This window comes from Sciurus carolinensis, chromosome 9, assembly GCF_902686445.1.
Source record: "Sciurus carolinensis chromosome 9, mSciCar1.2, whole genome shotgun sequence".
In the NCBI taxonomy this organism is placed as follows: domain Eukaryota; kingdom Metazoa; phylum Chordata; class Mammalia; order Rodentia; family Sciuridae; genus Sciurus; species Sciurus carolinensis.
The window spans coordinates 67,669,353-67,684,074 of record NC_062221.1 but is presented as its reverse complement, the minus strand read 5'-3'; the positions used below and the strand labels follow the sequence as shown (position 1 = coordinate 67,684,074).

Sequence of the window (14,722 nt, the reverse complement as noted above, 5' to 3'; positions counted from 1 at the left end):
TGGGCTCCCCAATTACACTGGTGATGATTGAATCCTGAAATGCCAAAGGGTAAACAGTAGCCCTTAACTGCCAAAGACAAGGTGGGTACGTTTACCATGAAGGACAGCAGGAATGTAATGGTAACCAGAATGCCTTTATCCACAGGTATCTCTGGTGATAGCTAATTAATCATGGTGTCCTTAGGAGCAAAATTGATGGGCAGCCCACTAAAGCATAACAAAACAAAAAAAAAAAAGTCCAGGTCTGATAGCCAAAAATCTGATTTGTATCACCATAATGGAAAGTCATAGCCTCTTATCCAGTTTCTAGAACTATGTCAGTGCTTAGATCCAGAGCCCCTTCTTAAAAAGTGGAGGAGAGCAGGTACCCCTAAGGTTGAATCGTGCAGCTTGCTGCAAGTACATACTGTAAATCTTCCTGTGAGCTTTATTCAAGCTCTTTGTTAGAGTGCAATGGGGAGAGAAAATACCCCATTCTTTTGTGATTACTGTTAACTCTGAATTGAGGTAAATTCGTGGAGACCCAGAATCAAAAACTGTGACTTTTAGTCAAAATGGGTATTTTTGGTGCTCAGATGATGGGTGGAATCTTAAGTCTGACTTACTGTGTGCCCACTTGTTCTATAGCTCTACACTGGGGTTACTGCCTAAGTTGCTAGATGTATAATTGGAATAGATGTACTTTCAGGCCATTATGATAGTAAGGACCCAGTAGGAGTCTTGAGACTTCCTCTTCTTATCAAAATATTAAAACAAAGGCATTGCTGCAATGCTAATGGAACTGTAGATTCGTGATAACATCAAAAACTTGAAAGAAGCAGGAGTGACAATAGTTACATATTCCCATTTAACTCATCTGTTTGACTTGTGTAGAAGTTGAATGGATTTTACTTGTAACTACTATTCAGACATAGTATCTTTACCGGAACAAATCTTCAATGGCCCCTGGTACTTGGTATGAAGCTGTTAACCTGGTCAAAGCCCCTGCCTCCAAACAAATTTGGAAAAAAAATAAATAAATAAATAACCACCAGAAGCAGTTTGCTTTTACCTGGCATGGCCAATGGTACACCTTCCTAGTCTCACTTCAGGGTTATGTCAGTTCTGTTCTCCCCTATAATATGGTCTACAGAGAGTGCTCACTTGGACTTTTCACAAAACATGATAGTTGTCCACTGCATTAATGACATTATGCTGATTGTATCTGATAAACAAGGAGTAGCAAGTAGTCTGTTTGACTTTTAGTAAGACATGTGAACTAGAAGGTGGGAGATTAACTCCATTCTGGTACCAATTTTGCATCATTAATGATCAATTTAGATGACAAACCATACCAATAATTTGAACAGAGAAAGTTTAATGAAAGAGTCATGAGCTATTAATGAGGGACTGGATACTAGGAAGGGATAAAAAAAGAGCTCTAAAGAACACCCTATGGGCTGGTGTGGGTGGCCTAATGCTTGTAATTCCAGGTTTACTATATGGGAGAATCACAAGTTTAAAGATAGCCTGGGCAACATAGTGAAGCCCATCCCAAAGAAATAAATAAACAAAAAATAAAAAATAAACTACGCTATGATTGATCGGAGAGTATCCAAGGAAGGAATAAACTTGGAAGGTGACGGAGAGGAGGATCCTTCCCAGTGCTATGATTCAGACTGCATTGGGGAGGGTGTGGCTGTGCCCCATGGACAGCAGAGATGTTTGCTGGGTTGTGGTCTGAGCCAGCCTCATTTAGTGGGATCACCTAGTGAGCAGGCAGCTATGGACTTTGCTACAAGTTCTTTTTTAAAGAATCAGATGAATACTAAATTTTATGAGATGACTTTTTCTTTTTCATCCACTGAAATGATGTTTTTCTCATAAATTTGCTGATGTTATTAATATATTTGCTGATATTGAGTAATTTTTAAACTCTTGGTCATAATGTATTTGGCATGCAGTAATGATCCTGGTGGTATCAGTGAAACATGTTGGTGAACGAGTAACATTGGATGTTCCACCACATAGGGTGAGCCATGTGCTCTAGGAACCCAGAAAAGCACCCGAGAACCCTAGAGAAACCAGACGTTCCATCGTGTCCTCTAGCACCCTCTGCTGACAAAGTGTAACTGTTTGCTAGGTGTCTAGAAAACTGCTTATGAGCATCCAGCTTCACAGGGCAAGGCAGTGGAGGATGAATTTGGAACTGAAAGGCAATACACATAATGGCCCAAATGAGGAATTTTTTTCTTTTAGCATCAAGTATGAGGTTTACTCTATAGATTCCTGGTATATAAATTTTATTAAGGAAGTTACTTTCTAGCATTTTTTATTTTTTAAATCATGAATACTCAATTTTATGAGATGACTTTTTTTCATCCATTGAGATAATTTATTTCCCCTTTAATTGGTTAATAAAGTAAAAATACATTAATATATTTACTGATGATGGCTCATGTTTAAATTTTTGGGCTAAACCCTACCTGGTCATAATTTAATATATTAATATATAATATAATAATAATTTTAATAGTTGACCTCTAGAATTGATTTATAGACTACAGATTTCTTTTTTAGAGTTGCTTTGTTATATTACTATTAGAGTTATATTAGCTTATCAGTGTGAGGTGGAAGTTTTCTATCTTTTCATGCTCTGAAATTTAAAAATATAAATAGAACAAAACAAATTATCCATTCCTTGAAGCTTGGTAAAATTCAAAACAATTTTGTCTGGGTATCTCTCTCTGTCTTTTTATCTTTTCTTGAAATCTTTTTTTAAAAGGAGGAGGTATTTGTCTGCCTAAGATTTTTTTAAAAATATTTTTTAGTTGTCAATGTGTCTTTTATTTTATGTGTTCATTTACTTATTTATGTGGTGCTGAGGATCGAACCCAGGGCCTCATACATGCCAGACAAGCACTCTGCCACTAAGCCACAACTCCAGTCCCTTTTCAACTTTTTAAAAACATGTATTATTCATCTCTTTACTTACCAAATCCCTTTTTGAGTCTTTTATTTTTGTTTTGAAGTCAGGTGTGCTTAACCACTGAGCTACATCCCCAGTTCTTTTTATTTTTGTTTTGAGACAGGTTCTCACTAAGTTCCTGAGGCTGGCCTCAAACTTATGACTCTTCTTCCTTAGCCTCCTGAACTGCTGGGATTACAGTTCTGTGCCACCATGTCTGACTTTGAGTCATTTTTTGTAATTTGTCTTTCAACAAAAACACTTGATATCAAGTCATTAGTATAAAGCTGTGCTCTATAATTTCTTCCAAGTTTTAAATTTCTGCTTTTCCTGTAGTTATATTTTTTATCTTTTTTAAAAAATGTTCTTTTTAGTCATTGATAAATTTTTGTGTTATTTATTGACTTATATGTGGTGCTGAGAATAGAACCCAGGGCATCACGCGTGCTAGGCAAGCGCTCTTCCATTGAGCCACAACCCCAGCCTCTGTACTTTTCATCTTAAAAAAATTTTTTATTTCTTTTCTTCCTTTGTTTTGCTGAAACTTATCACAGGTTTGCCATTTTATTGGTCTTAGCAAAAAAACTGTCATTTGCTTTTACTGAGCAGATCTTTTTTCTGGTCACGTTGGTTTTGGCCTTAATTTTGAGTACATTCCTTGTACTTCCTTTGAGCTTATGTTGTTTATCTTTGTTGTTTCCGAAACACTCAACTTACTTGTTTTCAACTTTTATTATTTTCTAGCAAATGCATGTAAAACTATATATTTTCCAAGTAAAACAATATATTTTCTGAGTACTGTTTGACTGTAATAGATGGGTTTTGATAAACAATTTTATATTAGCATTCCTCTCAAAATGATTTGTAGTTCACAATTTGCTAGCTCCCTTTAGGTAAAGTTATTTTTTATTTTATTTTTCTTTATTTCATTTATTTACTTTTTTGTGGTGCTGGGGATTGAACCCAGGGCCTTGTGCATGCTAGGCAAACACTCCACCAACTGAGCTATATCTCCAGCCCTGAAGTTATTGTTTAAAGGGATGTTTCTTAAATGTCCAAGTAGATGAGCTGGCAGGGGAGGAATGCAGGTTTTCTGTTACAACCACCTTTGATGTTTGTGCCATGAACCTCACAACACCAAGTTGGGGTTTATACTCTTAATGTTTTTTGGATTGTGTCTCCTACTGGTAAGTGTAAATTTGCTTCTTGGAATTTGTTGAGCTTTCATCTGGGAGTATATGATTATGTGACTCTTCCATGGGTATTTGAAAAGAATGTGTATTCTCTGTTAGGTTCAAAATTTCTTTTAGTCTGGCTGTCAAATCCTTCATATTATTTATTTTGGTTTACTTGAACTATTGATTTCAGAAAAATATTTTCCTAGGATAATTGTGGATCTATAGGTTTTCTCATGTGTTGGATCATTTTCACTTTCTAATATTCCAAAATATGATTAGAATATAAACACTCATAACTATAATATCTTTTTAAATTAAAATTTTTTTTTTTTATGATACTGGGGATTAACCCAGAGTCCTCTAGCATTGAGCCAAACACCCTGCCCTTTTTATTTTATTTTGAGACAGGGTTTGCTAAGTGGTTGAATGACTTGCTAAGTTGCTAAGACTAGCCTCAAACTTGCAATCTGCCTGTCTTAGCCCCCTAAATAGCTGGGATTACAGGCATGTGCCACCATATCCAATTTACAATATCTTCTCGGTTTTTTATTACACATTTTTATTGGTGCATTATAGTTGTATGTTGTACTTAATAACAGGATTGTACAAATTCGTACATGCACGCAATATAACAATTAGGTCAGTATCACTCCCGGGACTTCCCCCTTGTATTCAGCTCTACTAATTTCCCTTTGATTTTCACAGGAAATCCCCCCCACTCCAAGCAATCTCCTTTTCCTTTTACCCCTAGCTTCCACATGAGAGAAAACATATGATTCTTGACCTTCTGAGTTTGGTTATTTCACTTAACATAATGGGCTCTAGTTCTATCCATTTTCCTGCAAATGACATAATTCCATTTTTCTTTATTGCTGAATAAAACTCCATCATGTATATCCACCACATTTTCTTTATCCATTCATCCATTAATAGACACCTAGGTGGTTCTGTAGTTTGGCTATTGTGAATTGTGCTGCTAAAAATATGGACATGCATGTATCACTGTAGTATGAGGATTTTAGTTCTTTAGGATAAATACGGAGGAGTAGTATAGCTGGGTCATATGGTGGTTCTATGCCTAGTCTTTTGAGGAACCTCCATACTGATTTCCATAGTGGTTGTACTAATGTGCAAGTGTAAGTGTCCTTTTTTTCTCCACATCCTCTCAAGCATTTATTTGTATTCTGGATGACTGCCATTCTAAACTGGCGAGATGAAATCTCAGTATAGTTTTAATTTGCATTTCCCTAATTGCTGACAATATTGAATGTTTTATCATATATTTTTGGCTACTTGTATTTCTTCTTTTGAGAAGTATCTGTTTTATTCATTTTCCCATTTCATCGGGCTATTTGGTTTTTGGGTGGTAAGTTTTGCAGTTCTTTATGTATTCTAGATGTCAATCGTCCGTCAGAAGAGTAGCTAGCAAAGATTTTCTGCCATGCTGTGGGTTCTCTCTTCACATTCTAATCTTTTCCTTTGCTTTGCAGAAGCTTTTTAGTTTGATGCCCTCCTTTTATTAACACCTGGCATTATTTCCTGAGCTTTGGGGTCCTATTGAGAAAGTCGTTGCCTGTGTGATAGGCTGGAGTGTCATCCCTTCTTCTAGGAGTTGTATAGCTTCTGCTCTTATTCTTAGGTCTTTGATTAATTTGGGATTGTTTTTTGTGCAGGGTGAAAGATAAGGGTCTGATCTCATGCTCCATGTGTATAACCAGCTTTCCCAGCACCATTTGTTAAAAAGTCTGTCTTTTCTCTGGTTTGTCTTTTTGGCACCTTTGTCCAGGATCAGATGAATAGAGATGTGTGGGTTTGGGTTTGTCTCTGTGTCTTCTATTCTGTACCACTGGTCTATGTGTCTGTTTTTATGACATTATCATGCAGTTTTTGTTACTTTAGCTGTGTTTTTTGTTTTGTTTTTGGCACTGGGAATTGTAGTTGGTACTGACTTTGCAACCTGGTACTTTGCCAAATTTGTTTGTTTTAGCAGTCTTTTGGTGGAGTTTACTTGAATCTTCTAAGTATAGAATCATATCTTGTGCAGTGATATTTTACTTCTCATTTTCCTATTTTTAGCCCTTTTATTTCCTTCTCTTGCCTAATTGTGCTGGCTAGAATTTCTAGCACTATATTAAAGAGGAATGGGAGAGTGGACAAAGTTGGTTTTATCCCAGAGATGCAAGGATGGTTTAACATATGTAAATCAATAAATGTAATTCACCACACAAATATGTTAGGACAAAATCATCTAGTCCTCTAAATAGATCCAGAGAAAGCCTTTGACAAAAATTCAGCACCTGTTCATGATAAAAACACTGAAGAAACTAGGAATAGAAGAAACCTATTTCAACATCATAAAGGCTATAATGAAAAACCCAAAGCCAACCTCATAGTAAATGGGGGAAAACTGAAAGCACTTCTGTTGAAATCTGGAAAAAGACAAGGATGTTCCCTCTCTATCTAGCTGGTGGTAAATAGCTTAAATATACATTTTACTGGTTTCTGTTTCTTATACATCTCTTTCATTTTCTTTGTGTCAGTACATCTTTGAATAATTTTCAGTGATGGGGTATCATCTTCCCATCACATTTGAACACTAGGTTCTAGGTATATTATCTTAGATTCATCTTCATTTTCTTTTAGAATTTTGAAGACATTGCACCCTTCTTGACTAGTATTTAGTGCTGTCAGCCATAGACATCTGATGTCATTGTTTATCCTAGAGAATTTCTACTTACCTTTTACTTTTCTTTTTTCACTGCCACTTCCCTTTCCCAGATATCTAGAAGGTCCTCCTCTTTTTTATTGAGTAACATATAGTAGAGTGCACAAATATTGAGTGTATAATTTGACATTTACATATGTTCACCCATGTAACCACCAGCTAGATACAGAGAACATTTACAGCATTCCAGAGGTCTCCCTCCTGCCCCATTGCCAATCAATAATGCATCCATCTCCAGATGAGTAACCATTGTTCTGTTTTTTGTCAATGTAGAAAAGTTATCTTGTTCTTGAATCTTACATAAACATCATAAAGTGTATACTCCTTTGTATCTGGTAGAAACCATGTTTTAATGTTCTTTCCAAATAGAAACTTGAGGAGAAACTGGAGTTCTGGATGGAGAAATTTGATAAGGACACAGAAATGAAACAGAATGAATTAAATGCTCTCAAGGCTGCAAAGGCCAGTGACTTAGCACACCTTCAAGAGCTAGCGAAGACGGTAAGGAAGGAGTGGAGAGAGGGTCCCTGGTAGGGTTCTTCTTAGAGGATGATGATGAATGGTGATGACAGATAGTAATAACAGCTAGTACTCATATAGTGCTTACTCTGTCTCAGGCACTGATTGTTGTGGTTATTTTTAAATATAACTTATTTAAACCTCACAGCTCCTTAAGATAGATACTGTACTGTTATTTCCACTTTATGGTCTCTGAAGACAATTTATAACTGATTTCTAAAAAGCGTTCTTACATTTTTATCATTGAATAAGTGTGGAGCTTCCTGAACCTTTTTTAAAAGAGCCATTTGAAAATATATAGTCAGTTTTTTAAAAAACATTATTTCAAGGTCACTATTCACACATTGAATTAATTATTTCATTTTTCTGAAAGATTTAAAAGTTTAAAATATAAAACTGAAAACATTTAATATGTGAATATTTATAATCTAAGAATCTAGGAAGTTTTTTTCTTTTCTTTGGTTTATATTTAGATCTATTAAAAGTACAGGGTTGACTAGGCCAATAGCTTAGGTAAGACAATTCAGTAATATATGATTAATGTCTGCTTTTGCAGATAAGGGAGTATGAAAAGGTCATCATTGAAGATCGTATAGAAAAGGAGAAGACCAGGAAGAAGATAGAACAAGATGAATTGGAATTAAGGAGCGCCATAAAGGTACAACACTGTACTCAGCTTTTTTGGGTCCTGTATGAGCTGAGGAATGAAAGCCCTCTCATTCATCATCACATACACAGCAGCTTTCTATGGAACAGGTCTGAAAAGAAACAAAGCCTTTTGTTCTTATTGGAATTTGTCAACAGTCCATAGAGCAGGGAGACAGGTGACATAGAAAAGGACATGCCATGGTTCTTAATCTAGGGCAGAAGAGGTAGGTGGTTAGCAGAGGGAGCAAAACCTAGATTCAGAGGGCAAATGTGAGAATACTACTTCTAATAAAAACCAGTTCTTGACACAATGATTCTTTCAAATCACCTATGGTTTTCTCAAAACCCTGTTTATAAATCAGCTGAGACTATCTGCTATGTTCTGATACAAGCTGCTTTCAAAGAAGGGATAAGTAGCAGGTTATAGAAAAAGATATTTAGTTATATGTGAACTTGTGTGTATGTTAGTAATGACAAAATTAGCAGGTCACAGATTCTGGGAAGTATTTTCAAGCAAAACCTGTAATGTAAAAGAACTATCAGTTGGACTGAAACTAATGTCTGGAGAATCATCCTTCTCTCTGGAAGAGGAACATCTGCCAAACTATAGTTTGGATTGTATATTAGAAGATGCACTTAAACAGAAAGCTGTAAAGGACATTCAGGCATCCAAACCCAAGATGTATGATTTTAGCAAGTAACTATCAAGCTTCTATGGGGTTTTCCAATTTAAGATTCTTTTAGAATCTTTTAGAGTAAAACTCTAAGAACTAGCTGGAGACTACTTTTGTTATCATTAGTGGATTTGCTCCTAGTCATTAGGACTTAGTCTGATTTTAAAGGAGCTTAGAGTCAGGCATGGTGTGAGGCTGAGGCAGGAGTTCAAAAGTGAGTTCAGAGCCAGCTTCAGCAAAAGCGAGGTGCTAAGCAACTCAATGAGACCTTGTCTTTAAAATACAAAATACAGCTGGGGATGTGGCTCAGTGGTTGAGTGCCCCAAGTTCAATCTCTGGTACCCCCAAAATAAATAGCTAAATAAAGTAGCTTCGACTTTATTTAGAACAGTTGTATCTAATGACAAAGGTATTCAATTAAAAATCCTTTTATTTTTGGTCCGAACCCAGGGATGCTTAACCACTGAGCTATATACCAAGCTCTTTTTGTTTTTTAATTTTTAGACAGGGTCTCCCGAAGTTGCTTAGGCCTTCACTAAGTTGCTGAGACAGGCTTTGAACTTGTGATCTTCCTGCCTCAGCCTCCTGAGTCACTGGGATTAGAGGTATGTGCCACTACACCTGGCTTTAAATTCTTTTTGAAAGTAATATAATTGACCCGTTAGCGAATTCCTAAAGATAAGAAGTGCATCAAAGCTAGGTGTAGTGGTGCATGCCTGTAATATCAGCTTCTTGAGAGGCTGAGGCAGGAGGATCACAAGTTTGAGGCCAGCCTCAGCAATTTAACAAGACTTTCAAAATAACAAAGGGTTGAAGATGTAGCTCAGTGGTAGAGTACTTGCTCGGCATGTGCAAGGCCCTGTGTTCAATTACCATTCAACACCACAAAGAAAACAAACAAGAAAACCCTCAAAGCCAAAATACCAGGAAACCTACTGAAGTTGTCTAGACTTACTCATACATTTTTGACGGAGTCTAACATCCCCTTTGGATCAAGTCATTGTTAGTTATGGGAAGCCTGGACATAAAGGGAAGCAGTACCAGGAAGTCATGTTTCTGACCATGAAGGAACAACTGGCCTAAACAGATTTAATTTTATTACAGAACTTTTGAGGCCAAGTCTGAAGCTCTTGAGTCCAGCACAATATGGGAGCATCACCAGTGATAGTTTGCCTGGCACTTTCATGTCTCAGATAGAAACCACTCCAGACACAGGTTCAACAACCCCCTTTGGTGTGTTAGGCATGCTAGGTTGTACTCCTTTCCATTTCTCTTCCAGCTCCAGGCCTGGTGGAGAGGTACTGTGGTAAGGAAGGAAATTGGAAGTTTCAGAATGCCTAAAGATACAGATGATAGCAAGGATTCAAAAGGAAAAGGTAAAGGCAAAGGTAAAGGTAAAGACAAGGACAAACGAAGAGGCAAGAAGTGAACAAGCCACCTTTTGTCCTTTCCTCTGATATTCTGGAAATGAGAAGGAAGACTTGGGCCATCACAAATAACTCAGCTATAGGTTATTTATTCAGGTATCACCAGGTGATTTCACTTTGCATTTTTTTCAAACTTTGAATTAGAATTATACTGTTGATCTAGTGTTTCTTCATATTTTGATTTTGGTGGGAAGAATTGTTTTGAGTAGCCTTGTGAAAATTCCTCTTGGTCTTTCTTACCAGAAAAGAGGTCCTGGGATTGGTTACAGTGATGCATTAAAACTTCAGTAATTCCTGTAATGTCTCAGATTCTGATTTTTTTCTAATTTGTCTAAAGTGAAAAAAACTCACAAGCAAAAGTGAAGTATTTGTAGGAATTATAAGGTAATGTTTCATAAAATTTCTAGCCTAATATATACATGGTAAAACAATAAATGTTGATTCCTGTCTTTTAGATTTTTTATTATCACTTTAGTGTTTTCATGCATGGTGGTGGCATGGAACATACATCTTATGACAAGCTGCTCCTGCAGCTTTTCTGGGAATAAGTGGGGATATAAATTATAAATACATGACTAAAGTGGAATGTTAGGATGCATAAGCCTACAAATGGTAAAGATGAGGCATAGGTTTTCTGGAAGACTAGTTTGTAGATATTTTTGACAAGTGAGATACAATTATTTCCATCTTATGGTATATTAAGACTAAAAGAGACACGGTATGTGAAAATACGTAGCCTGTGCCTGAAACACAGTAAAGTGGTGTCTCCCTCTTCTCTTAAAACAAAACAAAACAAAACAAAACAAAACAAAACAAAACAAAAACTCCCCAAAAACTAGCCCATTAGGTCATTCTTGCCTTGATTAATCAAAACAGTACGTTGGGATGCTTAAACTTTCTCTACGGTACAGCTGATACTTTCTGAGAGAAAAGTTGTTCTAATGTGTCATGAGTTAAGCCTTCTGTTCAGCTCCAATTATAGGGAAGTCTTGGTATTTCTACTTCCTTAGAAAAGTAAAATTTAATCTCAAAGGCCTATTTTAATAAAATTATGTCCATTGGTATTCCTTCAGGGAATCAGATACCCTTTCCTTGATTCTTCTTTGCCAAGGAAACCATGCTAATTTAGGAATGCACACTTTCAAATGTTTATTACAATCTACTAAAGTGTTGACTTTTATTTTAATGTCAATGTGTAAGGTGGCATACAGGCAATTTAAAATAACATACATGATATTGACATATTTATACTTAGAACTTATGCAATATATTTACATACAAATATAGGACAATGTTTTACAAAATCTTTTACTAATTACATGTTTGTTTATAAGATTTTCAGAAATAAAATGAAATCTGCTGTAAACCATCTACTGCAGTGTGTATATAAAAAAGGCTTCTAAATATCCGTGTTTTCCTTCATTTCTATAACCATTTAAGAACTTAGTTTATAAAAATTCATCAGACTCATCAGTATCATCACACATCATTAGTCACTGCTGACTGCAGGAAACAAGAGAAATCACAGACTCCTTGATTAGCTGTAAAGGGTGTATTTTAGAAGCTGTTAAGGAAAGTGACCGACTACTAAGCCTTTTCCTACTCTGTATTCTAGCAAGATACAAAGTCCCCTCCTCCCACAAGTTGTTTCCAGACCTGGTTATTAAAAGAGAATATTGGTTTGGAGTGTTAAGCAGAGATGCATTTCAAACCCTGAAAACTGCTGACAATAAATCTCTGTAGGTGGGAAGGGCTACACCAGGTGAGATTTAACCTGTTCACACTTCCAGTAGTAGGAAGGTCACTGCTTCAGGTCAGGAAGAAGTGTGACAAGGCTACTTTCATCTTATACTGGAGTCTAGCAAGGCTAAATGTTAAACTGAATTGTTCTTTCCAGTTTAAAATAAAAAGGTACAAATGAAACATACAAAAATTCTCCAACAAAAATGCCATGATTTGTATTTGCATGCTAACAAAGAAAAAATTCAAAATTTGATATTTTTCCTTTATTCTGTCAAAACTACATCATTTTTCTAATAATTCAAATACAAATTTGAATTAGTTTGATAAAAATATATCAAGGTTTCATATTATGTGCAAAATCTGAAATAAGTTGAAATCTCCACTTATTCCTATAGAAAAATTAGTTGCAGATATTGCCAAGTGCTACATTGTGTAATGTCTTCTATACATATGCACCCTATAATATGTTAAAGTCTACAATTTGGAGATTGTTCTGAGGTTTAATGGTTCAATGTTGACTAGAAGGAAAAATATAGTTTAAAAATGCAGCTAAATTCTAAACAAGTTATATGTTGGTGAGTCTGTTTGGAATCATAACTATAATGGGGTCTGGCTATAAGCACTTATAAGACGTTTTACTTTTGTTCTGTGAAGACTTGAAGGATTGGGCTTTGAGTTTAGATGTTTTGTTACATGTACATATGTAATATATCTATATATCTCCAGTACCCAAATATATATGTATATTTATACACACACACACATATGTGTGTGTCCATATATACATTTTGATACTGGAGATTTAACCCAGGGGTGCTTTACCACTGAGTTATATCCCCAGCCCTTTTGGTTTTTATTTTGAGACAGGGTCTCACTAAGTTGCTTAGGGCCTTGATAAGTTGCTAAGGCTGGCCCTGAACTTGCAATCCTCCTGTCTCAGCCTCCTGAGCTACAGGGATTATAGGTGTGCACCACTGTGCCTGGCTATGGTACATAATTTTAAACTTGAACAAATGGTAATGTTCTAATGAACCCATTTCTGTGTAGGAAAAGGAGAAAACAAACATTATTTTGACTAGATACTCAAAATGATTTCGCCCAAAACTATTTTTAGATGCTGCATTTACATGATAAAGGATAACATTTATGTTAAATGCATGCATTAATAAATCCAAAACAGTTAATAAGTACAGAAAAAAATAAACCCTATATAACTAGTATCTTTACTTACTCTATCTGGTTTACATAGTGAACACCAAAAGATATCACTGACAACTAAAAAGTGTTCAAAATACAGGGAAGAAAAACCTATGTGTTTAAACTTGAATTAAAGGCTCCTGGTTTTGTCTTGTGTGAGCTGGTGGCCCTTTCCCTCCAACCACAATTGTGTACTTCAGGCACTAATGGTGGAGCTCAGTGAAGGGTGAGATGAAGACAGGAAGAAATTCTGAAGATGCCCGAAGTGCTTTCTCTCAGTCATGGAAACTGGCAGTCACCTGTAAGAATATAAGGAAATTGGCTTTTTCTTCTGTGTGGGTTTTTGGTTTTTTTTTGCTTTGTTTTCATAACCTTCCATTAGCTAGGGAGCTGGATGTGTATGTACACTGCTGTGACTGGAATGTGCCTGTAGGTCCAGGTGTCCTGGGAGCAGCCTGTGGGTAAGGGTGGCTCACTGAAGTTCATGCAAATGGTGCAGAGTGGTACATGTTAACAGCTTAAGAACTTGGAACCCCAGGATAAAGTGCTTGTTTATGTTTAGATAATAGCAGGATGATACCTAGAAACATCCTCTTGGGAAAGAAGTTGATGTGGTAATGGGTTGGAGGGAAGCCTAGAACACTGGTTTCAAATACAACTGTATCATTTCTCTTTTTATATAACATCAAGGCCTTCTAAATTGTTTTAATTTTGCCTTTGACAGAATAGTCTAAGTCATAATACAGCTTTTGATTTTAAATGTGGCTGAAAAACACAGGGGGAGAGCAGTACCCCCACAAAAACCACACAAATATCTGGCTTGGAGCAGTGGTCTCCACTAATGAAAAATGGGAATATCTGTTGCACATACAGATTCCCAGGCCTCACCCCAGACCTACTGAATGTGAATCTGTATTTTAACAAATGCTCCAGAAGATTCCGATGCATCGCTGTTTAGAATCCAGCAAACCCTAGATGTTGTGGGAACTGGTAAAGATAATAGCATGTCTGTGCCTTCAAGAGAGCTAAATATGTGTCTGAGAAGGTATTTGCTCTGGTGTGTGAAATACGCCTACCCTCTAGGAAAGCACAGCCAGTTTAGACTTCAGTGTTGGTTCTCAGTAATGAGAAGTTTCATTTGAGAACACAACTGGGTCTTAACAAAAAAAAAAAAAAAAAAAAAAGAACAACAACAACAAAAACAATGGAAATGGACATAACCTCCCCTAAAATGGAGAAATGAAGCAAAACATTCCTGGTAGGAATCATGGAAACAGTCCCTTCTAAGAACATGTTAAGAGCTTTGTTTAATCAGACGGCTGACAGCAGCAATCGCGTTGTCCTGCTCCTTGTTTGGGTCAGGCCAATGCCAAGGTCCTTGGAGTCCTTAAACAGCAGATAGCTGGTGCTGCTGCTGCTTGGGTGGTGCAAGTTCTAGGAGAGCCTGGACGGTCACTGCCACCTGGCTCAAACCTTTCTCTTCTAAAATGTGGAGAGGCAAACATAATTGCTCCTGAAATGGGACAACGTAACATAAAACAAAAGAGAAAAAGGATGAACATCACTTCTAGAACAGAACGTAAAAAATAAGTACTTCTCTACCTCATAATAATCGAGATATTAAAAGTCTGTACCTGAGAAACCTTTGAAATATGAGTTAGACA

General features: G+C 36.4%; 2 protein-coding genes across 5 annotated transcripts in view; one reads left to right on the top strand and one right to left on the bottom strand.

The window, feature by feature from the left end:
• The window catches only part of Iqcg (IQ motif containing G), a 50,219-nt gene extending 38,037 nt beyond the window's left edge, over positions 1–12,182 (top strand). For all 3 annotated transcript variants that reach the window (XM_047565019.1, XM_047565020.1, XM_047565021.1), the window contains exons 9-11: positions 7,220–7,351; positions 7,926–8,027; positions 9,971–12,182. In XM_047565019.1, the coding sequence (XP_047420975.1) occupies positions 7,220–7,351; positions 7,926–8,027; positions 9,971–10,120 (384 nt within the window). In that variant the 3' untranslated portion in view covers positions 10,121–12,182. The remainder of the gene's footprint in view (positions 1–7,219; positions 7,352–7,925; positions 8,028–9,970) is intronic.
• A 1,178-nt stretch (positions 12,183–13,360) lies between these two features.
• Positions 13,361–14,722, bottom strand: part of Lrch3 (leucine rich repeats and calponin homology domain containing 3) — a 115,944-nt gene continuing 114,582 nt past the window's right edge. For both annotated transcript variants that reach the window (XM_047565011.1, XM_047565018.1), the window contains one exon: positions 13,361–14,571. In XM_047565011.1, coding sequence (XP_047420967.1) covers positions 14,446–14,571 — 126 coding nt within the window. In that variant the 3' untranslated portion in view covers positions 13,361–14,445. The remainder of the gene's footprint in view (positions 14,572–14,722) is intronic.